The sequence below is a fragment of the Puntigrus tetrazona genome, chromosome 16, assembly GCF_018831695.1.
Source record: "Puntigrus tetrazona isolate hp1 chromosome 16, ASM1883169v1, whole genome shotgun sequence".
In the NCBI taxonomy this organism is placed as follows: domain Eukaryota; kingdom Metazoa; phylum Chordata; class Actinopteri; order Cypriniformes; family Cyprinidae; genus Puntigrus; species Puntigrus tetrazona.
Window position 1 is genome coordinate 10,764,589 of NC_056714.1, and position 26,620 is coordinate 10,791,208.

The 26,620-nt window shown below is 36.5% G+C and overlaps 1 protein-coding gene across 1 annotated transcript in view; it reads left to right on the forward strand.

Moving 5' to 3' along the window:
* The window catches only part of LOC122360810 (triple functional domain protein-like), a 37,471-nt gene that overhangs the window by 1,838 nt on the left and 9,013 nt on the right, over nucleotides 1-26,620 (forward strand). Inside the window, 30 exon segments of the mRNA XM_043261672.1 lie at nucleotides 536-585; nucleotides 717-831; nucleotides 1,034-1,037; nucleotides 1,146-1,310; nucleotides 2,749-2,838; nucleotides 3,363-3,477; nucleotides 6,987-7,102; nucleotides 7,213-7,269; nucleotides 8,383-8,475; nucleotides 8,871-8,939; nucleotides 8,941-8,983; nucleotides 9,090-9,172; nucleotides 9,174-9,281; nucleotides 9,397-9,498; nucleotides 10,316-10,455; nucleotides 10,641-10,740; nucleotides 13,508-13,751; nucleotides 20,249-20,532; nucleotides 21,228-21,398; nucleotides 22,590-22,685; nucleotides 22,766-22,914; nucleotides 23,682-23,748; nucleotides 23,890-23,993; nucleotides 24,096-24,165; nucleotides 24,806-24,895; nucleotides 24,997-25,089; nucleotides 25,233-25,283; nucleotides 25,634-25,711; nucleotides 26,003-26,194; nucleotides 26,287-26,467. Of these exon segments, the coding sequence (XP_043117607.1) occupies nucleotides 536-585; nucleotides 717-831; nucleotides 1,034-1,037; nucleotides 1,146-1,310; nucleotides 2,749-2,838; nucleotides 3,363-3,477; nucleotides 6,987-7,102; nucleotides 7,213-7,269; nucleotides 8,383-8,475; nucleotides 8,871-8,939; nucleotides 8,941-8,983; nucleotides 9,090-9,172; nucleotides 9,174-9,281; nucleotides 9,397-9,498; nucleotides 10,316-10,455; nucleotides 10,641-10,740; nucleotides 13,508-13,751; nucleotides 20,249-20,532; nucleotides 21,228-21,398; nucleotides 22,590-22,685; nucleotides 22,766-22,914; nucleotides 23,682-23,748; nucleotides 23,890-23,993; nucleotides 24,096-24,165; nucleotides 24,806-24,895; nucleotides 24,997-25,089; nucleotides 25,233-25,283; nucleotides 25,634-25,711; nucleotides 26,003-26,194; nucleotides 26,287-26,467 (3,320 nt within the window).

Consider the following 26,620-nt stretch of genomic DNA (forward strand, 5'->3'; position numbering starts at 1 on the left):
CACGATTTCAAAATCAAGAATTTTGTTTAAAATGAACCTTGCTGGCCTTTTAACCATTTACCGTCAGTTTTTGTTGTATCTTTTAAGATCTTTTAGTCCTTACTTTATATGGGATCTGGCCAGTCTATCAGGCTATTCTCTAGCAGCTCATTTTGTTTTTCTGATAACAAATCCAGCGCTTCCTGTTGGTTGGAGCCTTTAGTATCGCTGAAATGCCCACGCTTGTTTCCAGCATCCTGCACCGTGAGGTGCTGAGATGAACCGCCAGTATTCATTTCACTGACTAAGGAAGGATTGTTTTCTACTACTGATTTGCTTCATGCCTGTTTGCAAATCCATTTCTTCAGGTGTATTTTTGCTGTGTCGTTCCATTTTATTACAGATAACTCACTCATGAGCTTTCATTTGTTTTTGTTTTCATTTTTGCAAAATCCATACATAACCTTGTCAGCTTGGAAAGCTAACTTTTTGAGGTGTAGGTATAGTGTCTCATCTGACAGTACAGCCACGCTTTGTGTCTTTTTCTGTGTGACAGGTGTCAGAAACAGCTGCCCATGCACACTGCCACTCTCTCACACTTGAGATGTCAGATCATATAGTTCTTCACTTTGCATGTATATTGCAACACTCTCTAATTAATACAATATTGATAACAGTAGCATCGGCTTTTTGTGATGCAGCCCTTTTAATGCAATATTTGTGTATGTGTTTTTCAGGTCCTGGGTTGATCCAGAATGGGGAAACAATGCTCAATGGTGTCTCATCACAGCCAGCTCTAGCAGGAAGCAGAACAATTGCAGCGGAACATGAGCAGCCCAGCACGCTATCGAGGTACGAGCATTTTTCTTCCAAACAACACACATTTATTTGTATTTGTAATTTCTACTACTGTCACTCTGTGTAATATTAGCTTGTTTTTGCTGTTGCACATTAGAAATGGATATACAAATCCATAAAATAAATGAATAAATACATACTTGGCGATATTACATATAGATTCCTGTCAAATGAATAACTGGCTTGCTTTTTGAAGACCGGTTTTCCGCTTCATGAACCATTTTTGTACACGCCCTATTAATTTCTGGTCATTTTTCACTTTCTGTTTTGTTTTTCACTTTCTTTATTTTCCTTATTTACGCATGCAGAAAACTCATCAGAGTGTACTGCAGGTGCAGCAGAGCTGCAGAGGCCTGCTACAGGCCAATCACTACGACATGGACATGATCCTGATCAAGCGCAGAGAAAGTGGCGTTCACTGGCAGCAGCTTATGCTGAGCATAAAGACCGCCCCAAACTGGTCAATGCCTCGAGTAGCTTTCTGCCAAGACACGGGAGGTCAGTGATACAGTCATTTTGACCTCTTGTCGTGGGCCGCTAGTCTTGTCTTATTTCCTGTGCCTTTGTCTTCTATCCTTTGGTCAGTTATGATATAATGAAAGAAGATAAAAGTATTATTTATTTTTAGTTATTTCTCATTTTTCCTAATTCGCAGTATTTTGTGGACACTTACAGTATAATTTAAATATAAGTCACACATGATATTATTTGTATTACTCATATAGTTATATTATTTAGTTATAAAAGTATTACATATGGTTGCGCTTATAAACTAAAGTCATAACTGTTTCATAAAAATTTTAAATCATCATGAGAAATTAAAGCTAGGAGAAAAATCATACTATGACAAATGTATTAACTGACTTATGTCTCGTAATTTTTTTCATAATTTCTACTGTTTATAGTTTTGACTCTGTTTCAATTATAAAAGTGTTCTACCTTCTTTATTATTTTGTATATATACTCACCATCACTTCTAGTTTATACTTTAAACTTTTATCTATACACTACTTTTTTTATATCATAATCATAGTAATAGTGGTTAGAAACAAAGAAATAGAATAGTGGAAATAAATTAGTTAGATTTGTAATACTGATTATTGTAACATTAGTATAAAAAAATGAACTAAGAATAAACAATACTAATATTAATTTTATCATTTACTAATGCACTATTAAAATCTTAAGTTGTGTCTACACACTATTTAGTTAATGCACTTTAGCTAATATGAACTGTATTTTAATTAACAAAGATTTAATAAATATGTAATAATACTATTTTATTATTTGTATTATTTTATTATTTATAACTAACAATGTTAATAAACGACACCTTACTGTAAAGTGTTGCCAATATTTTTGCTTATATTTAATATGTATAACTATATGATTACCTGCAGTAGTGTGTAGTGTTCTAGCAAGTTTAGAACAGAATACAAACGAGAGGAAATATGATCATGTGTGGGTGACCGAGCACAATTAAACTTCAGAGTCCGACTACGCGACTCTATGATCAGCAAACACCTGAGCAGAAAGAGGCCTTCTCTCAAGGTACTGCCGACGTGACTCGCAATCAAGATCTCCAATGTCGTTCATCACAACATAAAAAAATTAATGCAACTTTGTTTTCTGTTTGAAGGCATGCACATTAGTTAAAGACGTTAACACACGCTCTTTCCTCAAATACTTGCACAGAAACAGCGTGAAATATGCCGAATGCTCAGACATGTCAGCCCCGAACAACAAGTCAAGAGTAAGACTGCCTTTATTTCAAAAAGCAGTTTTATGACTGGTTTGCTGGAGCAAATATAATCAGTATTTGATATTTGATTAACATTATTAGAAGAATATGACTCCAGGGTTTATATATGATCTTTGATTCTAATTTGATTCTAACTGGCGCCTCTGCAGACATCCTTACGAGTTACAGCTGGAAAACCGGTTCTGCACTTGGACCATGAGAAAGAGAAGGCTGACCAGGTGTCAGCAGGTGGTATGGTGGTGCTTGAACGCAGCTACCAAACAGGTTGTGCACTGGCTCAATCCTGAAGTGTACAGACAATTTAGGATGCTGTTTTTGACTCATGTCTAGTAATTATGCCTTATTTTGTCATAGTTTTTTGTGAGTATGCACCTGGAGACTGAAACATGGTGGTCGCTTGATGTTTATAATTGTACCACCCTACAGTCTAATTGAGATCATATATTATTTATGTTATAATAATAATTGACTGGTAAGCAGCTGCAGACCACAACAGCATTTCTGAGCCTTAAATAACAGAACCATGTCAGCTCAAGCATTCATGGTTTGTGACTGCTGCATGTTTTTAAAAGATAGTTCAACTTGTCTTATATCAATGTGACTTAAAAAAAGGGCAATGTATTTGTAGCTCTTACTAGCATCAATTTCCTTTTATGCTTTTGCCCTATTATAGTGAAAACAAGTATCGCCTAACAAATAGCTGAAAAATACCTCAATGCACATTTTGTGAAGTTGTGTAATTATGTCTGTTGCGTAATTACAGGTAGGGTTTCAGAAGTCTGTGGTACTGATGGAAGCTTTTCTGTTCCACAAGCAACGCTTGGTAATTGAGGAGGGAAGACTCTGTTTGACCACACACTGCTCCGCTCCGTGTACTGGTGAGTCCTTGTCCTGATTGCCACCCCCAGGCCTCGTGATGAGGGTGGCCCACGTTCTTTAACACGCAGTAACATTTTGTCATACTGAAATTAGTGTATGAACCTGCAAACAACACGAACCTGGTGATTGGTTACTTTAAATGAAATGACAAGCGTGAGATTGAGCACTTTAGAGATCTCACTCCTCTAGTGGATGCACACAGATGAGACAATACATGCTACACAAACCTAACCTGAAGATTTTGTTTGTTCCTTTAACTGCTGTGCCATGTAATTTTTAAAAGCTTTATTCATAAGATTAGAATAACAACAAAAGCAAAACATGCGCATATATCGGAGTTTCTGATCTTCTCCCATCATTTTGATTGTTTTTTTTATAGGGCTTTGGAATGGGATCCATGATACAGGGAGAGTTTTACCTGTCCACACACTCACAGGATCCACTATACACTACACACAGGAACTGCTGAAAGAAGCAACAAAGGGGATTCCAGATTACAGCTAAGGTATGTCTCAATTATAGAGACATTTTATATTAGTGCCCACTGTAAACTGAAACAGAATGCTTGTAAATCCAATATGAACATATTCTATTGTAACTGTTTATTGTATAATTAATTCATCTCTGTTGCCTTTATACTTTTCCTTAATATGCTATATACTTATATATATATATATTGTTATATATATATATATATATATATATATATATATAATGAAGGAAAAATATATTTTATGTCAGTTTAGTTTCTGAGACTAATATTCCCTTTTTTAATTTAGTTAAACGACTGAAATAGACTTAATATTAAGTTTAAAATTAATTAAAAATAACTAAAATAATGTATTTACAGAAATAATAAAGAGGAAAACTACTTAGACATATTGAGGAAAATAAAATGACAAGGTTTAAAAAAGGTCTAAAAATATGAGCTCCAAAATTTACATATAAAAGTTTTAAAAGTAGGAATATATTTATAAAAGTATTACTAAAGTAACATTTTATTTTATTTAAAGAAATTAGGAAATTATTATATTATATTATATTAGTATTATATTATAATATATTATATTATATTATATTTAGAGTAAACTAAACGTAGTTAGTCCCAAGTTATTACATGACTGCGATTGTCAGCATGCTGCAGGTTTACAATCTGACAGCAAATCCCACAACACACCTCTCCGATTATGCTTACACTCAGATCGGCGCCTCATTCAGAATCAGTGCAGCTCTCCATAGCTCCTCTCCCTCTCTCTCTCTCTCTTTCTCCCTAACAGACCGTAAAGAGCGGGTAAGGATTGTTGATCCAGCCTGGCTGATGGTTTTTGTGAGAAGGGCCACGCCCATGCAGGCGTAGATTCAGAAGTCGGTCATATCAGTGGACAAACGCTGCCGCGGACTTTTCCTCACGCATGGACAAGTACTGTTTCCTGCTCGGAGAATGCGCTCAGCCTGTCCACTGACTCTCACCAAAAGCAGGTGAGAGGGCTGGGAGAGTGGGTGTGTTGTACCTGCATGAACTGTATGTTTGAGTCATGCCAATCACAGTAATGTAGCAGAAGGAAGGTGATTTCTTGACCATCAGAAACATTTTTGGTGGATTTCAGGTAAAGATCTGCAGTTGGACATCATTCGACCAGTGCGCTCCTGGTGCAGAGTATCAAGCTCAGAGACGCCAACCATAGACTCAAGCTGAGGAGAAGCATAAATCAGCCCGCAGAAAAGAGTATGTCTTTTAAACACAGATTATATGATATCGAGTCAGCGCGAGGAAGTGCCGAAGGAGAAGTCGTCGCTTCATCTAAATAAAGTCTCAGCTTTGGTTACTTCTTTTGTGTTTTGAGGAAGCTGACCCATAAATATCACCATACTAAAGTAAACATGATTTTTTTAATACTGGAATGAAACCATCCTAGAGGTAGTATTAGCTTTAAAACGAATGTTCAGATAATAGGGTTCTGATGTAATGGGTTATTCTATTACCTCTCTCTTTCCAGGTTTATAATGCACGTGAGCTCATTTCAGACCGAGAGAAGCATATGTGAGAGACCTTGCAGGGTGTGTAAGCATATAAGTACTGTTATCACAGCTTGTCTGGTGACGACCAACATTTAGAGGGTGTGGTGCACCAATGTCCACTTTGGACAGATCACAAAGCTCCTGGCGCTGATAAATGTATTCGCTGCAGTGCAGCCTAACAACAATCCAGTTCATCCAGGAATAGCTACTCAGTTTGATCTCTTGAAAAGACTGGAGTGTCATTAAACACTGACCATGTTTACATATGCACCATTTTTTGAATCCAAAAGCGCCCCAATTACCATTGGAATATTCATGCAATTTGGAATACACATGGTAATCATATTCTGAAAACTAATACATGTGCATTCTTTTTCTTTCATTCTCTTTTGGGAAAAAAACAGCTGTCTGGGATTCGTTATTACATGCAGTTTCTGCAATTTAATCAGGTCATTTGTTTTCATTCGCATCCTGGACAATAAAGCATATACCAAACCGTAGGGTCATCTCAAAGGGTGTCTGTTTATTGATTTATGTTTACTGATTGAGGTTTGTAACAGCAATCAATAGTCATCACTAAGTTAGATCTGCTTGTACTATTGTAGGACCCAGAATTACTTTTGTTATGATGTTTGAGCTGGTTAATATTCAGTTCGGTTCATGTATATACTGGATAATATAACTACAACTCAGAATTTTGATTAATACAAAGTTAATACTAAAGGATTTTGGTCAACAGTAATTTTACATTTACATTTAGTTATTTGGCAGGCATTTCTTATCCAAAGCTACGTACATATTAAATGAGGTAGGTATATAGAAGCATATCAAACATAAGGCATATGAGTGTATAAGTGCTCTTGGTAGGTCTTTGTCTTGCCTAACTTGCAGACACAGGAAGCTTTTTTTTTTTTTTTTTTTTTTTTTTTTTTTTTAAACAAGAAAAGATAGGAAGGGTGGAGCAGGAGAAGAAAGAGAGTGCTATCAATGTTGAAGTCAAGTACTAGCATCATAACATGTAAACACATGAGTTGAAAATATTTAGAAGACTGCTAGTGACTCGCGCTGCCCTTTAGTGGCAATGAAGGTGATCGTTCCATTAGCGCAGGACAGATCCGTAAGAAGGGGTGCTCGAAGAGTGATTTTGCACCTGTAGAGAGCACACTGCAAGGCCGTACACTAGACAGAGCGTAAATTCTGGAAGGGAACATATGATTCAATTTTAAAAGAAATAGAACTGAAAATATAATCAAAACTGCAAATTACCCACGAATATGTTAATAAACAATGTAAGCACATACTTTCTGTTTAGATAACGGATGATTAAATCTGAAGAAGAAATTGTATTAACCAATAATATCAGAGCCAGCTAAGCCTAACAATGTAAAACACTGGAAACACAGAATGTATCCTTTGAAATTATAACAGTACTAAATCTGTTATCACAATGTTGAGAAAAACAATTCTAAGTGTGAGTGTGTGTTTTCAGACATATCTGTAGAGATGACTAGTGGTGTGGAGGAGATTCCTCCTGGGATTGGCTTCAATAAAGAGTACACATCATTTTCTGCAACATGGCAAGACCTGCACGTAGTTCCATCACAAGTCAGTATACCCTTATAAACTGCAATTTTATAATTGTAGTATTTCTAACTTCTTTATTTTACTGCTTCTCTACAGCCTCTTCTGTCCTTTTTTCAGCATTTTTCTTAAAGAACTGGAAAAAATATGAGCAGCTTCCAGAGGACGTGGGTCACTGTTTTATCACGTGGGTAAGTGTCGGTGCTAGAGATAATCTTATTAAGAAGTGCACCAGACTTGTGTAACATTACATTGATATTAAATCAGTACATTAGAAAACGTAAGTAGGTTGCACTTTTATTTGTCAGTCACATGCAAATGCTATTAATATTTTATGGTATATAATATTACATGGTATGTTTATTTAAATATTTTATATTATTTTAATTATTTCACAATTCACGATAATGTTTGTACTTCTTTTTGTCAAATATGATTCATTATTAGAACCTGATTGAACAGCTATATTACACTATTTATGAAGTATCTTCTTAAATCAGTGCTTATTTAATACTTTCTGATAACAGCTATCGTAAAAGAGATACTAGTTATTAGAGTTGAAAACAGAGCATCTTCATGTTCAAAATGTTCCAGTATTTTGTATGCTGCTTTATTTGTAGGCGGATAAGTTCCAGATGTATGTGAACTACTGTAAGAACAAGCCTGACTCCACTCAGCTGATTCTAGAACATGCGGGGCCCTATTTTTGATGTGAGTATTAAGAAAGCATGATAAAGTTGATTTGATTGTATGTAAGGACACATAATTCTGTTAAAAGTATTCCTTTACACATTTTCGATCCATTAAATTTTATTTATTTATTCAGATTATGTAAGACTTTTTGTGCGTATTTACAGAGAATGTGGGTGACACTGTGTATTTGTGGTAGTATTAGTGTGTATTAATGTGTATATACATATATTGGAACGCATATGTGTGTGTGTGTGTGTGTGTGTGTGTATGGCTGGCTCTGTGGTCTTTTAATCAGTTCTGTTTTTTAGCTGGTAGGTGGAGGTCTTAGAGAGAGGCACTTCCTGTGTGTCTGGGGGTGGGTGGGGGCTAGTGATGCCTCACTATTAAACTGTTGCCAAGCGATCAGAACAGACGGGACTCTTCTTTCAGGGCTGAGCATTGAAGAATGTCTGTAGCCTTTGAGATCTGCTTTTTGCAAAATGTCTATTGAGAAGCTATTAAGAATTAAAAAGCTAAATATTTTAAAAAGCTAATGTTTTAGGGTGTTTGCTTGAAAGCTATTTTTTGTTTCTAGTAAAAGACATTTGGTGTGCTTTACTGTATGTGTACAGGAAATCCAACAGAGACACAGGCTGGCTAATTCTATCTCATCATACCTTATTAAACCAGTTCAGAGGATCACCAAGTATCAGCTTCTGCTGAAGGTATGTGTACTACTATGCACTCTTCTTTTACAAAAAGCCATGCAATAATCAGATTTTGATGAAACACAAGCCTAGCACATATTATGCATTAAACCATCATAGACCCAACACAGACTAAACCTGGAACTATCCCAAACCCAGCACAGACTAAACCTAGGCCTATCACAAACCCAGCACAGACTAAACCCAAAACTATCTCAAACTCAACACAGACTAAACACCCTACACAGATTAAACCTACGACTATCACAAACCAAACATAGAAGCATTGCAAACACAGTATAAGCTATCACAAACCCATAAAAGAACACTGAAGAGTCGCAAATCTAAACATAGAACCATCGCAGACCCTGCAAAGACCCAACATGAAGTGCTATTGTTATGTTTGTTTATAGGAACTATTGACTTGTTGTGAGGAGGGTAAAGGAGAAATTAAAGATGGCCTGGAGGTTATGCTTAGTGTGCCCAAAAAGAGCTAATGATGCTATGCACCTCAGCATGCTGGAGGGTGAGTGACAAACATGTACACACAGACAAAGCTTAACCAAACCCATTACTTTTTCTTTAGTCTTTTATCATTCTTCAACCTCTCTTTCCTTTTTGCTCTCTCTCAGGTTTTGATGAGAACATTGAGTCTCAGGGTGAGTTGATTCTGCAGGAGTCATTCCAGGTTTGGGATCCAAAGACACTGATTCGTAAAGGGCAGAGAGAGGCACCTCTTCCTCTTTGAGATGTCTCTCATCTTCAGCAAGGATGTCAAAGACTCAAACGGAAGGAGCAAGTATTTGTACAAGAGCAAGCTCATGGTACGGATTTTACGTTAAGTTTGTTTAGTTATTTAAATAAAGAAATGCTTGCTTATGGGCTCACGGATGGCCATACTTTATAATGACTGAATTGTTTCATATTTGCTCTGCCTAGACCTCAGAACTTGGAGTTACTGAACACGTGGAAGGAGATCCATGTAAATTTGCACTCTGGGTTGGACGGACACCTACCTCAGACAACAAAATAGTACTAAAGGTACGATTCACATTGCAAATTAATACTGTACACATTTTTTTGGTACAGCTGTCGATTTTTTATGGCTTCTAATAATTACATTTTTTGCTTTCAAGTTTATTTTTAACTGGCATAGCATACAAGCATGTTTCATTGCTGAATAATTGCCTATCATCTCAAATTAAATGGATATTTCCATTAGTTTTTGTTTTAAAATAATGCACATATTTACATAATTCTTCTGAAGATCCTTGAAATAGATCAGGCAGTGGATATGTTTTAAGGTTTTTGATTTTCTAGTGCCGTTGCTCTGGCTCGTGTCATTCCATTGTATAAAATAATTTTTAAGTGTGTTTAAGTGTTAAAACACTTATGTAACTAGTGTCTCTGAATGGTTGCCCTACATCTCTGAAGACGTTATTGAATCGTGTAATGACTCATATGCCATTGGATATGTTCTCACATGTAAATAGACAGACACATGGAGAAAAAATGGATGCACTCGTGTTATTATACATTGTTTCCACCTATTGTATTTGAAGAATTCTGATGAATGGAAACTGATTTCATTCTTTGATAATTGATTGAATTATTGAATTATTGATAGAGTATCATTAATGCTATTGGAGGCTGGAACCTTAAAGAAAAGTACATTTAGAAGCAGAGGCATAATACGACCAGGGACACGTTAATTATATAAACAGTTTTTGACTTAATTTGAGATCTGATTACATGATGTCGTCATTTATCTGTAGGCTTTGACGTGTTCAATTGATATTTATGTCTGTTGTATAAACTGAGGTTCATTAATGTGTTGCTGTGTTCAATGCTTCCCTAGGCTTCATGTATTGAAAACAAACAGGATTGGATTAAACATGTTCGTGAAGTTATCCAGGAGCGTACCATCCATTTACGGGGGGCGCTCAAAGAGCCAATCCACATTCCCAAAACCGCTGCAAGCAAACACAAGGGCAAACGGTACGTTAACAACTCACACCAAGTGCAAATCAACAAGTAATTATCAATCTCTGGAGCTCGGAATATGATAACATAGAAGAAACAAGTTTTATGCATATCGGTATCTCACTTTGACTTTTTAACCAGGGTGGCTTTTCCTTGGTCAGTTTGTACTTTTGAATGATATACTTCATGTTGAATAACAGGGATGGAGAGGACCTAGACAGTCAGGGTGATGCAAGCAGTCAGCCAGACACCATCTCCATCGCCTCGCGCACCTCCCAGAACACACTGGACAGCGACAAGGTGAGTGTGAAAATGTGTCGACCGTAGTCTAAAAGTGCCATTCTACACCCGGTGTTCAGTTCTGGTGTTTTTAAGAACAAGGAAAATTGTTTAATGTCATTTTAAGTGTGCTGTTGTGGTTAAGTTCACTTTCAATGGATGGACAAAAATGATGAGAGAATATTAAAAGTTGTGTTCATTTGTTTTCTGAAGATGAAAGGAAATCTTGAGTCTGGAACCACATGGACAAGTAAATGACAGAATGTCCATAAATCTATTTATTCACTTTTTTTTACCTTATTGAACATTATAGATGTTTGTAGTGCATATAAAGTTTATTTAATGTTCACCAAAACTTGTTCTGATCATCTTTAATCCAGTAAATGAACTTCTGATGTTCAAAACTATGCGCTAGTGACTAACTATAAGTATTATATATCTACAAACTTTTTTCATACCAACATATTTTGATCTTACCAATTTCGAGAAATACCTAAAGCCTTCAAACTGCATATACTGCAAGGATTCTACAACTAAACAAGTTTACATGCCATGTTTGTGCCATCTGTGTGGTTGGCCCCATTATCGCTGCTTGAAGCTATATTCCATGAGCGTTCATTCGAACGACTTCATGGTTACTTCTTGTTCTGATCCAAAGATTTAAAGAACAGAATCACGTTACCGCCCCTAAATTTATGCTTTTCTTTAGAGATAATACTGAAATGTACGGAGACAAAAAAAAACACTTGCTTCATTCATCTCTCTCAAGGCTGCCTCAGACGAAAGGCTGCGTCACACTGGCTTGTGTTCAAGAAACATGCTACACCTACAAATGATTTTATTAATTTTTTCAATATGAATCAAATCTTAAAGGAGAGTTGATTCCAGGCGACAATAATTTAATCTTTAAAAGGGCCACTTTCACTACTTCTAAATGATTTTTGGTATGATTGTTTGATGGTGGGATTTTTTAATTTGACTGAATATATAAATAAATGTTAAGCGTTTCTAAAAAAAAAAAAAAATCAGAATAGAATTGGTGTCATAACACTTTAACAGTAATAAAGGTATTAATTATCATTATCTTAAAATGTATTACATTCTTGTCACTATGCGGTTGTGGAAAAAATGACTCATCAGTGGAGAGATGGTAATCACAGCATTATTGGGCACATTTTGTTGTCAAGTTGTTTGTTAAATGACAGTTTAATGAAAGTGTTATTTAGTTGTTCATCGGTTATTAAGTTCAGCTATTAGCAGCAAGGTAATTAGTGTCATGTAAATACTCAATTCATCAAACATAAAAAACAGCTTCTTAAGTGCAAAGCAGACATTTTCAAGAAATTATGAATTTACAAATATTTCTAGCAATAACCAACAATACATAACTTTTTTTTCTTTGATGCCAAAAATTAAAGTAAAGACCATTTTCAATGAAAATATTTTCAAATTTTCTACCATAAACATATCAAAACCTGGCAATTAAAACCATCAGATTCCAGATTTCAATAAGATAAGATATTCAATAAGCCAAATATTGTCCTATCCTAGCAAAACATGCATCAATGCAAAGCTTATTCATTCAGATGATGCATAAATATTTCAAAAAATGTACCCTTATGACTGGTTTTGTGGTCCAGGGTCACATATGGATGAATGTTAACAATTAGTAAATAAAGCATTCAAATTCTGTTTGAAAAAGTTTCTCATTTAGAAAGTTTTTTTTTTTTCTCGATTTTTATATATGCAAACATTTTAGGGAGCAGAAATTCTCTCCTAGTTGACTGTGGAATAAGCTATATAAGAAGTTTGGGCACAGTGGCGTCCAGCAGTTCCAACGTTCAATTAACCTGATTACCAACAGACGTAATGCAGGCTCCTCATTGGGGAACGTTTGTTGCTTCGGTTGCTTTGGATTTAGCAGCACAGACGCTTGTCTTCCCACTCACAGTCAGTGCTCTCTCTCTCACACGCCTTCACACATGTGCGTGTTTTTGTCACCGATATGCATTGCGATCCTTCTACAGCAACACGCACTACTTGCGGATGCTCTCCGATCTAAACGCATCTTAGTCCCTCTCTGTCTTCTCTTCCGTGTCTGTCCCTTCCCCGTCTCTTTGTGACAAACACAAACACGTCAAGAGTCACTAAATTCACTCATGTACCCTGAAGACCCTGCACAAAAGCTCACTGTTTTAGAAGCACACAGAGCCCTCTCAGTTCACGGCGAGGTGAAAAGGTGAAGCTCTCAGAAGCGGACGAGTCCATGCACGTCACTTCTAATGAGCATTAATTTGCCTCCTGCTCCTTTAAATCTTGGCACATTGTGTCCGTCTCTGCCTCCTCTCCCTTCCTCCTGCCAGGCGTCACTCCTTCAGACTGATTCCATCTCGTGGCAATGCGAGGATGTGTCAGCAGCCTTCAACCGCCTGCCACTTTACCTCGCTGGAGTTCTGAATGCTTCAGCGTGAACTGTAGATGAGATTCATTTTGATAAGACACAGTTATTCAGCGCTCTGTCTTCCGGATTGAAGGATATGGCATTGTTGTAAATGGGGTTTTGGACCCAGAGCAATCTTCTGTGTGATGTTTCCTGCGTAAGGACGTGCGGGGTGTTGTTTTGGTAGAAGCATGGCGTGTAAAGGTTCGGGGTCAGTGGCTCATCTTCTGAGCTCATTGGCGATGCCACATTACCAGTGGGGTGCGTTCGTTGTGCCTTTTGCTGCCTCGATTGTTGTTTTAATCGTGTATTTGAATTTGTAATGTGACTTTAAGCCTTCCTCCACAGTTATCCGGTGGCTCGGAGTTGACGGTGGTCATCCACGACTTCATGGCCAGTAATGGATCGGAGTTGACTGTACGCAGAGGTCAGACGGTGGAGCTGGTAGAAAGGCCCCAGGACAAACCCGACTGGTGTCTGGTTCGCACCACTGACCGTTCACCTGTCCAGGAGGGCCTGGTTCCCAGCTCTATGCTTTGCATCGCCCATTCCCGAAGCAGCATGGAGATGGAGGGCATTTTCAACCATAAAGGTAAGATTCAACGGGACTGAATTTACTTAAAAGCTTCGTTATACTTTTAAGCAAACTATACGTTTTCTTTTTTGTTTAAAGGGTCCTTCTTAAATACGGGATCAGATCAAGATGGCTTCAGGATTTAGATTTTTATTAGGGTTTACACTTCACTGAGGCTTCATTACTTGTATTAGTGGGTGTTTTGAGTTTGTGAGGTCCTGAGAATCTGGAATAGTATTTGATGTTTCTCTACAGTCATGGGAAGAGCTTCTGTAAATGCTTGAGGGATTACTCAAAGACACGTCAACACATGCGTCTGGGGTTTCCAGCTGGTCCTTTGTTGTTAAGTAACCACCTTTGACTCGATTGGAATCTTAGCTTTTTAATGAATCTGTTTTGGTACCATTGATTTGTATTGATTTTTAATTACAACCATTATGGACACAGATTTCTAGCTGCGTGCAAGCTTAAGCGGAAATATACAAACCCAAATTAAATCGGATTATCTTAATATGGGTGCCAGATATTGCGTGTTTTCCCTCAGGAGGAGTTGATCAAAGCTGTGTACAGGTGTGTGTCTGCTCTTGACTCAACCTGAACCTAAATGAAATTTTAATTGCAGTCCAGCTTTGCTCTTTCTTGTTAGGGTTGAAGTGCGTTGAGCATGCAGTAACCATGGTGATGGACTGTGTCAGGTGATGAACACGGTTGCCAGGCTGTTGGGGATTTCCCTGCTAGGACCGTATCCATGTACACAGGACAGTTAATGTGATCTTGTGATTTCGCTCCTGCAATTAAAACCAGCAGTTTTGTAAACAATAATACAAAAGTTTGTGTTTTTCAGTCAGTATTTCTTTGTCAAAGAAATTAATACTTTTATTCAGCAAGGACACATGAATTTGTTCAAAAGTGACAGTAAAATGTATTTAAAATTAAAAATGATCATTTATTTTAAATTAAAATGCTTTTCTAATAAACTTCATATTCATCGTACAATCATTATTATTATATGAAAATTGAAAAAAGTTATTTTAGATTGTAATATTTTTTCACAATCTTTCAGTTTTTACTGTATTCATTTTACAATAATTTGAATTTAAAAAATGAAAGTTATATATTTTATGCAATTAATTATCACATTATGTATAATAATAAAATAATTTTAAAACATGGGTAACATTTGTAATGTGACCTATTTCAAAAAGAAGATAAATATATGCAGGAAAATATTTAGATTTGATTTTATCAGACAGGATTTAATTTGGTTGGCTGTTAAATATTGGTTTGGTTTGGTTTGGTTTGGTTTGGTCTGGTCGGTTCAACCAAGTATCTTGGCTTCATTGGAACTGTTTTTTTTTATTACAATATTCTATAAAAAATGCATATGGTCCATTTTAATTTCATTACATTTTTTACGTTTTAATGGTATTTGAGAACTCTTAGTGGTGAAACACATTTTTGCATATGAAGACTTGTAGGATGAGCCAGCATAATTCATTTTGGAGCTTTCTTATTGTTAACGTGCATTTAAGGAATTTCATTCAGCTGTAGTAAGTACACCTAGAATTAGATTTGTTCTTCAGCTGCTCATGATCAAAGATCTGTAACATGGAATGCACGGTGGTTAGTCACTGCTTTTGAAAACTCTGAATGGCCCATGATTTGTGACAAAGACTTGATTACAAAGGAAGAGCATGTGGTAAAACTAAGAAGGTCACCAGGCAAAGATTTTTGAGGTCACCCACACTAGGATGACTGGGCAGCATTTGAGAGAAGATCATTAGTGTGTGCAGGGTGTGGTGTTCGGCTTGGGGAATTCTGGGAAGTTACTGAAACTGAATTATTTTTACCTCATGATGTAGAAAATGCTGCTCAGATGTTGTCCTAAAAGTATGTATGTATGTACTAAATCTATTTGTTTCTATATTGCTATTCTGATAATCAATGAATAGCTTGTAATATAACAGTCATGTTGAAACTAACGATGTTGATATTTTTGCAACTACTAAGTTAAAAGGACGCATACCTGTCATTTATGTCCAGTTTATGACATCATTACAAGTAGACAAGCACCTTTCCTTTGGCGGAGGTCATGGGAAATGTCAAACAGCCGGTTCTCTTACAGCACGGACAATCTGTATTTATAGAATGTGAAATAGGAACCGTCATAACTCACGATGACCAGTGTATTCAACCTCTTCAAATTGCTGGCCAGACTATTTTGTTCGCTAAAATGTTCAAGGTATATTTAAGGCAGGCTGCTGTGTTGCAACGTGTCCAGAAGGGCCGAAAGAAATCAAACTTTTATGCTACCATGAGACCAGAGCAGAATCTTCAGTAGAATTTTGATTAGCTCCGGTATAAGCAGTTACGGTTCTGCATACGTGTGTGTGTGTGTGTAGCAAAGGAAGCAGTCGACTGGCCACAGACCAGCTACTGTTAAGCAGCCAAAGACGCTTAAACAGGGAGATCTTTGTAGCCATCCGCCCCGGTGCAGCCTGTAAGAGAGGCAGCCATTTGTGTAGGTGATATAGAGGCAGTTGTTTGTATAGTTTACTTAATTTTCATGCTGTGACCTGATATTGGCCAAGCCTGCCAGTCGTACTGTACGCTCTAAAACTGTCATTTAAGACTGAGATGTATTATTACTGCGTTCCCAATGAAAAATGCTGAAAATGTTTGAACAGGTCAAAGCTTGACTGATGTTTTGTTAAATGCCATCATCTGCATGCAGTCTCACATAACATAAAATAATCTAAAATATATATATATATATATATATATATATATATATATATATATATATATATATATATATAATTTTGAAAAGACTTGGACTCTTTCAGACTAACATCTTTCATATTAAAGAATTGTAGGTTACACCTCTTTCCTCTCTTTGAGTCTTCTCATCCGGTTTTCCCTTCCTCCCCTCTCTCTCATTCTGAGCATAACTTAGTCACAGCTGTGCATGAAACACCAAACCTCTCTCTTTCTCCATCCCCTTCCTCTCTCTCTCTCCTCCCTTTCTTTCATAGTCCATCACTCTCCTCTCAGCATTATGTGGTAAAATCCTTTCAGTTAAGAGGGGTTGGTGTAGTTTGCCTCCTCTCTCCGGATCACTTCTTGGTATGGCACATGGAATACACTCATTTTTATCAGTCAGGCCACTTTGTCACATGGGTTCAGCTTCAGGACGCTCAGAGAACTGCAAGTATTGGCTGCTGGATTTGGGTACGTGCCTCACAGGACAACAACACTGTCAGGACTGAATACAGTAGTCGTAACTCGGCTTAATATAGTGTGATTTATGTTTTAGGGCATATATTTAGGGCATTTTGGTGTATTTAAGATAGGTATAGATATTTAGATGTATATTTTAAATGCAGGGTTATAGTAGGATTCACTTTTCAAGGCACTCTTAATAAAATCTGACAATCATTAAAAAAAAAATACTTCATCTGTTTTTTAATGATTGTCAGATTTTATTAAAAATCTATTTTACTTTATTTGTTAATTCTCATTACTCATCACATCTAAAACTTAAAAAAGTCAGAATTAGCTCAACTTTTTTCATCTTTTCCTGTGTTTACAGACATTTTATAGATTCCTCTGTGTCTATAGATTTAATTTTGAGGGTTTTTTTTAAGCATTTAAATGTAACTGTCTGCCTTTTATGTTTGCAGAGCCAAAGTGAATAGATTAATGACATTACATCATTTGATCTATTAAAATAAATATACGTCAAAATGCAATTCATAAACAAATTGGAAAAAAAAAATCAAATGTTCTTTACGGCATCTACATCTGAATAAAAATTTTAATGCGTGAGGCATGAAGTCAGAAATATCAGTTCTATCATATAGAACTGTTCTGATTTAATAATAATTTTTTTTCTTTCTTTTTTTAGATATTATTAAAAAAAATTAACTAATTAAGTAGTTCATGATATTTTATGATTAAATGAAATAAAAAAACACATATTTTAAAAATGCATAAATGTGCCACAGTTGTTCCCGACTTTGTGTCAAGGACAAGTTTTTTAAAATTTCTTTGACCTTTTTATGATGAGGTAAGTTTGTCATGTGCTGTGACATTTTCCTCTGAAATTATTTAAAAAACCTTTTTTTAAACATTTTATGAATAACTCGGAAAATATTTTTTGTCCTTTTTTTTATTGTTAACATGTTTGTTTTGACATTGACCCAAATAGCACAGGAATAGGAATGTATGATGCCGTTTATATTTAGCTTTTGTTCACAGACTGATTGATTTAGATGTTATGTTGGATCGGGGCTGTGCTAATAAAGGTAGCTATGCACATGCAAGCAAAACATTGTGAAACCTGTGCATGCGTTTGAGAGCGAGTCTTCATTATTAACTCAGACATGAGAGCCTCTCAGTGAAACGGAATAAATGATTACTTATTCGAAAGCATCATAAATTTGATTTTCTAACAAATAAAACTCTTGCTAAATAGTCCTCGAAGTGAGACTCAGAGTATGAGAAAGCATTATTTTGTCACACCACAAGCATGTGATATCACACCCCTTCCTAATTAACGAATGTTACCTCAATATGTATTAAAAATAGTTCTGTAATCTTTTTATATATATGATTCATATCTGGTGTAACGTACAAATTACTGTAAGCTTCAGTTTTAGAGGACGGTCGGACAAATATACAGTGTCTAACACATTTCTGTGGCGCTGAAGGCTCAGTTTGTTCAGGTGTGAAGTTAACGACAGCGCAGGAGGAATGAATTTGTAACACAACTGCAAACACGCGCCGCATTCATCACTGAGATATCCCAAAATCATATTCAGTTATCAAAAGCTCTTCGAGTCAGAGAGAGGATTTTAGAAATATTCTTTTGTGGGCATTAAACTGGCTAATTTACGCTTTCTGTCCTGCTATGAAGGTTGCGAAAAAGACAGTAACAAACACGCGCGAGCACACACGCGCACACACACACACACGTGATAAATTGTGTGTTTTGTGTCAATGTGGCTAAACACTGAATTTTGCTGTTAACCGTTTTTTGTATGTCTGATACTCACATATTGCTCGATTTAGGTAAACACGTCCGAAAAAAAGCATAAGAAAAGTAGTTATACGATCGATCACTTTCATTGTCAGTCTTGATTGGGTAGTTCTTGAGCAGAATAAGCTACAGTAAGAGTCATTACTCATTTTTGGACATCGGTAGTGATATGATTTTATCACTGGAATTGTTCATTACTTTGTTGGAGTTTGTTTACTAGGTGTAGCTATGTATGCGTGTATTTTTGGCAAATACACAGAGTGCGAACTATGACAGATGGGTCACGCTAGGGTCGGTCACTTCGATATACCGCCCAGAACGGGGGGACAAACTACTGAGAGCAAGACAGCTGAGAATTCATACATACAACATAAGAGAGGTTTATAATGCTATAGTGACAGTCAATAACAATCTGTTTATTAGCTCTTGATTTTTCCACTCCTTCATCAGAAGCCTTTCTTCTGCACATCGGTAGGCTGACGAGAATAACTTATGCAAGCTTTATGTAAGGACATATTCTCTGAGGAGCAGAGCAAGGTCTTTTTAAGAGGGTTTTGCAGTTTCGGTTTTGAAGAGGGCTGAAAACAGAAACCTCTCTGAAGTGAAAAGCAAAGCTGCGATTTGCATCACTATAGAGTCACCTTGTGGTGAGAAAAGCACGCTCACACACTTCTCCACAAATGCATAATAATTTGCATCAGATTGCATCTGTCAGATTTGACTTTTTAGATATGCTCAACATTATTTTATGTATATATATATATATATATATATATATATGTATATGTGTGTGTGTTGTGTGTGTTTATATATAGTTATATATTATATAGCTGTACAATTATAGTAAAAATATAATTAAAAATATTTGCACCATTAAAACCAGATATAAAAATATGTCTTTGTGTTATGTAAAATGTAGTACTGTCAAACAATGAATTGCATCCAAAATAAAAGTACACACACATACAGTATATATATATATATAAAAAAAATTTACATGTGTATAATTTATACTCATATAATATATATTAAATATAAATACATTTATATATAAATGTATGGGTGTGTGTTAATATATAAATGGTATTTATAAAAACAAAATCATAATATTGATCAGGACATGAATAATAATAATGACAATTTTTCAAACAAAATCTTTTACAAAAAGAAAGTTTGTAAAGTTTATGTGTATGTATATATATATATATATATATATATATATATATATATATATATATATATATATATATATATATATATATACATGTATTGTTTGTTTATTTACAAACTTAATATTATTTTATATTATTCTAATAATTGCCTTTTGTTTATGAATGCTTGACATTTGATTAATTAGCAGATTATTAATTATTGATCATTATTGATTAATGATTAATGATGTTATATAAAATAGAAATACCCAGAAAAGGCCCAGCAAGACATGTAAACATCACTTCTCTCTCTTTTTTTGAAGACACACTTTCAGTGTCCAGTAATGAAGGAGGACTTTCGGGCAGTGCCACACTGCAGCCGGCTCATTTGCAGAGCTCCCCTGGACCAAAACGGCCAGGAAATACTCTGCGCAAGTGGCTGACCAGCCCTGTCAGACGGCTCAGCAGCGGTAAAGCAGACGGTCACGTGAAGAAACTTGCACACAAGCACAAAAAGAGTCGAGATGTCCGCAAGAACGCAGACGCCGGCTCACAGAAAGATTCAGATGACAGTGCCGCCACACCACAAGATGAGACCATAGAGGAGGTTGGTGACCAGAAAACAATAAGAAACACACACACTACTTTTCAGGTTTATTAGCTTGATTCACACAAAAGCAAAAAAATCTGAGGTGAATTGTATATCAATTAATGCATTATTAAAATTGTATTTGACAATGTATATACGCTATATTCAAAGTTTGGAGTCAGCTATTTTCAACTGCGATTATTATTAGAAATGTTAACTGAGCACCAGATCGGAATATTATAAAGTTATTTTAAATGCTATTTCATTTTTATGTATGTAAAAACGAAGGAATATTTAGGAAAAAATTTAACGTACAACAAAAAAATAAACTTTAAAACTGCTGAATGAATTTTATGTTAGAGTATCATCTGACACGTCTCATAAATAAAAAATAAATATAAAAATATGGTTAAATCAGCTTCTAGATGAGTATATATACTATATATATATATATATATATATATATATATACATATGGAAGTTAGTTGCCACTCATTTCCTGGTAAATGCATTTGGTAAATGTAGCATTCTGTCTCTGTTTAAGTGTATGATTTGTAAGTGTTATTCATGTCTTGTGGTTTCTAGTGTAGAGCAGTTCTAGTGCAACTCGTCCACTGAAGCTATTTTGGTATAAAATGTTCCACAGCTGCTGAGCTGTTTCATAGCTTAACCGTGTTTATCTATCTTTATTTCTTCCTGTCTGTTTCTTACAGAGGATGAGAAATGAAGGATTGAGCAGTGGCACTCTGTCTAAGTCTTCCTCTTCGGGGATGCAGAGCTGTGGTGAGGAGGAAGGGGAGGAAGGGCCTGACTCGGTTCCCCTGCCGCCCCCTATGGCCATCCAACAGCACAGCCTTCTGCATCAGGACTCCCAGGAGGACAAGGTAAATGCCAGAATATATCTCTGTCAAATATTTGGTTTTTTGAGATGTTTTGAGATTTTATTACTGCTTTAAAAATGCTGATGTAGAATCAGACCCTGTATGCTGAATATTAAATATATATCCTGGTCTTACTGTGCACATGCTGTCCATGTCCTGGTCAAAAGACTCACAAAGGCACATGCAAGCAGTGTTATAGGCAGAAAACAGTCCTACACAATCAACTAAGTTTGCCTTCAGGTCATTTCTAGTATAATGCCTACTTTTAATGATGCATTCAGTGCCTTGTGGATCAGAGCTTACTGTGGACATAAAATCTGTTTAAATATGCTTTCATGCTGACTTCATTTTGACCTCATGATGATAGGTCCTTTGATAGGCCTCTCTAACTGCTGTCTGTTTTCTTTTGTTTCTTAATGTTCTCCAGCATTATGTTGATTTCTGTTCTGCCTCTGTTTTGTCTCAGTTTCCTTATCTCTCTATGTAGTTTACTCTCCTTCGACGTTCTCCTACTCTTACCTTTATTTGCAGCCATTTTTTCTACTTTTATTCCTCATCCTCACTGTATATTGTCCTTCTTGTCCATGCATTTATTTTGAATACTCCACATGTCCTCAGTTATGCTTTACCAGAGCTTGTTTATTGAGGCACAGAAACTGATCCTGTTCAGTAGCATTTCTCAAAATTTGACTGATAAAGCCCTTGACCTTGTCCGTGACCCGCCATGTGCCCCTTAATGGAGTATTCAGGAGTGCGTACCATCACATGCGATGGGCCATGTGTGCACTTACTCCTCACCCAAAACAACCTAAATATTCCAAACCAAAGTTCCCACTTCCATCCCCCTATATATGCCCCCACCACTCTGAAATCAGCCCCTGATTGGCTGGCGAACACAGAAACCACACCCATTGCCATATTTGGACTGGAATGTTTCCGTCTTCTTTGTAAGAACACTACAATGGTGAGCATCTTTGCAGATTCACAAAATAAATAAATATTAAAGTCTTTGTGGCTCATTTTTTATACCTCCTAAGGGACTAGGCCTCATGAAAAAACACATAAAGGTCTTTTATCGTGCAAGTTTTTGTTTTGTTTTTTAGTTTTTTGTTTTGTTTCGTTTCGTTTCATTTTTGTGAGAGTCCTACTTAAGTAAGATTCAAAACATTCTTCCTTTTTATCTTTTTTGTGTAGGCTACCTCCCGTCTGTCTGGACGTCCCAGCAGCTCAGAGACACCGAGTGCAGCTGAACTGGTCAGCGCCATTGAGGAACTCGTCAAGAGCAAAATGGTAAGAGATCACAGAGGTGTAGGTAATCATAGCTCGAGTCCATTATAATGTTTTTGCATGGTCTGCTTTTTCTTTCACAGAACCTGGAGGACAGGCCTAGTTCTCTCCCTGTTGAGCGAGGAGATAGCAGTAGCCCTTCCTGCAATCCGTCAGATAACTCACTACTGTCTTCCTCATCTCCCATCGATGAGATGGATGAACGCAAGACTGGCTTCCTCAAGAGACGACAGTGTGTTTCTCTCCTATTTATAAATATGCTCTCTAAAAAACCTAGTAGTTGTAAGGCCACACCAAAATTAAGTCCCATGTGTATTGTTTTAGTGACAAGGTTATGTCAGAGCCTCCAAGTATCTCTAAGTGTTGATGTTTTGACCTCTGTACAAAAAGTGTTGCAGCTTCCAGAGGTTCAGAGAGGTATCACAGATAACTAAAAAAAGACACTTAAATGGCCAAAGAGCAAAATAAGACAATTAGTGGGAAGTGTGGAACAGAAAAGAGTCATACTGACTATTTGATACATTGTAAATGTAGATGACTCTTTGCTGACTTTGAATGCTCTTGTTTAATTCAAATGGTTCAAAACAGGTCATGTAGCATATTGTTTATGTATTTCGACACATGAATTGTCTCATAATTATTGTGTTTGCTTTTAAAGGTCAGAAGCAAACTGTTTGAAATAGTTTCTCATTTATAAAGCTTTACATTCAGTTCAGTTAGTTTCAAGGTTTATTCTACAGAGACCAATGCATTGAGGAACATTGACATGAGTCATTTGAAAAGGCAGATAGACAGCATTGATTCCTCTAGAATAGCATAATAAGCATAAAAATGTGTAGTACACTCAATATGGGGTACACTTTAATTAGATTTCTTAATTAGAAATATTTTTTATAGGTACATTTTTATACCAAACGAAATATGTTTCTTTTGACTCTGCCTGCCATCTTGAATTGTTCTTTGATTTGTATGTGAACGTGTTTTCTCTTTCATTTTCAGCTATGTACTGCTGGAACTTGTGGAGACAGAGAGAGACTATGTGAGAGACCTTGGTGCAGTCGTGGAGGTGGGTTTACGTTCAGTCCTTTTAACGAATACTGCAGTGGGATCACTATGGTGACCACATGTCACTGAACGCATTCGTTGGTCATCGAGTAAGTTGCTGGCTCCATATGGTAACCATGCTAATATGTTCTGGCAACTGCAGGGGTACATGAGCAGGATGAAAGAGGATGGTGTACCCGACGACATGAAGGGCAAAGATAAGATCGTCTTTGGCAACATTCACCAGATTTTTGACTGGCATAAAGAGTACGTGAAATTGACACACTTAAGATGATCGTTCTCGTAAATACCACCAAGACCCCCTACTTTCATTTCCTGTCTTTAATGTCTCACCTCTCATCTTTGTAGCTTCTTTCTTGGTGAACTAGAGAAGTGCTTGAAGAGACCAGATAGACTCGCGCCCCTGTTTATAAGACAGGTATGAAATCATTCATTGTGGGGTTTTGACAAATATCATTAAATTAAATAGATATTCCCATCTCAAACTTATATCATGTTGCTGTGTCAGTGGGGATGTTCAAACACATAGAGCAATGGTTGTTAACATCATAAAGCTGCAGTGCCTATACACACAACAATGAAACAACTTATGAATCACATATCGTTGTTTTTCTATACATTTAGGTGAGATGCGAGTATTTCTACACCCCTGAAAATGGCACACTTCACCTCTAAGCCATTAAAAGCAGTTAATGCAGTCCTAGCTAAAAAACATTTTTGGAAAGCTTTGTATAATGCGTAAAGGGCTATACAAATATATAGTGCTTTTATTGTGTAGGTAAAACATTTTTTAAAATTTACTTTTACAATCGACAGAATAAAAACATGGCACAAGTGTAAGAAAATCACGACAGATTTACATTTTTGGGTGAACTTTTCCATTAAATGCCATACTTGTAGTTTAAGAAAGTGGTCTGTGTGTTACATGCAGTAGCTTAGTGAGCGGTTGAATCATAGCTGTTTCTATATGTTAGCCCAGCTGGAAAGCACCATGAAGAACAGGAACTCTCCTCTTTAAGTTTTGACCTTCGTTGTCTGAAATTCTGTTTTGGCTTCAGGAACGGAGACTGCACATGTACATTGTCTACTGCCAAAACAAGCCCAAATCAGAGCACATTGTTTCAGAGTACATCGACACTTATTTTGAGGTAAGACTCAGTTCGCTGCCTACTTTCTTCCTGACATTTAAACATGAGTCATAAAAAAGTTAGACAGACTGATAACCATCTTTTCTTTATATGTTCATCAGGATTTAAAACAGAGGTTGGGCCACAGGCTACAGATCACAGATCTACTGATTAAACCAGTGCAGCGGATCATGAAATACCAGCTTCTTCTGAAGGTCAGGCAGTGAAATTGCAGTAGCAATGTTGCCATTCCTTGCAATTACTGACCCGTGTTTTTGTAAAGAATAGGTGTTGAGAAAAGACCATTATCTTTCAACATGAATGTTTCTTATAATTGTTCTGCCTTGTTTTAATTTAGGATTTTCTCAAGTTCTCCAAAAAGGCTGGATTGGACACTATAGAATTAGAGGTAAAGGTATTTGTTAAATTATGGGTTATGCTTGTTTCACACATGCTTAGTTTGCATTACCTCTGCAGTGCAAAAGCAGCACAAACCCGTTGTGCTATCAAACAGGATCAGTTTGCAGTCTGCTTCTTATCCGCGGTTTACCACAAACACAACATTCATCCATTATTTTGATTTCAAATCCAAATGTTGTTTGCCTATACTGCGATCCTTTTACCACAGTACACAAACTTTCATAGACATATGCACATACAATTGCAACACCATAGTAACCACCCATAACTTCTTTGTATTATGGTGGCAAATTTTACACAGGCAAGCACTAGTACTAAGCTGCATATGCTCTCTCACAGAAAGCTGTAGAGGTGATGTGTGTTGTTCCAAAACGCTGCAATGACATGATGAATGTTGGACGCCTCCAAGGATTTGATGTAAGATGCATTTCTCTTATTTGCAAAAGTTTGTGAGTGCGTAGGAGGAAAGCTAAAAGCACATCCATTAACAGTTGTATGTACATAAATAAGTCCACAAGTTTTTCACAAATGTTTTTTTTTCTATATCAAAACTAATCAAACCAAATATGACAGTGAAAGTTTGTCATTTGGTGGATAGAGCAATGTACTTGTATTGAATGTTCTTTTTTAGTGCAGGGTTTTTTTTTTGGACATTCAAGGAAATTTAAACTGTTTTGAGGTCTAAGCATTGTTAATTTTTTCTTCTAGGGGAAAATTGTAGCCCAGGGAAGACTGCTTCTCCAGGACACCTTCTTGGTCTCCGACCAGGATGGTGGTCTCCTTTCCCGCATGAAAGAGAGGCGTGTCTTTCTCTTTGAGCAGATAGTTATCTTCAGTGAACCTCTGGATAAAAAGAAGGGCTTCTCTATGCCAGGCTATTTGTTTAAGAACAGCATAAAGGTGTGTCTACAGAACCACTCCTATAGTGCTATACAAAGTATAGAAAGTAAAAACATTTATCTCCTGTCTCTCTCTTTCTCTCTGCTGTGCAGGTCAGTTGGTTGGGTCTAGAAGAGAGTCCTGACAATGACCCTTGTAAGTTTATTTTGACCTCAAGGTCATCCACTGGCAGTTCAGAGCACTATGTCCTCCATTCCTCCAACCGGGCGGTTTGCCTCACCTGGATCCAGCAGATCAGCAGCATCCTGGAGAACCAGAGAAACTTCCTCAATGGTAACACGATTGTAGAATTTTGAGTGTTAGTGGCTAAATATCTGCTGCCAAAATGTAATACGTTTGAAGCACCACAAACTATGAACAACCACCAAGTAATTGGCTTTACCTCATACTTCTCTAGTGGGATTGGCCACATAATATGTGTACTAT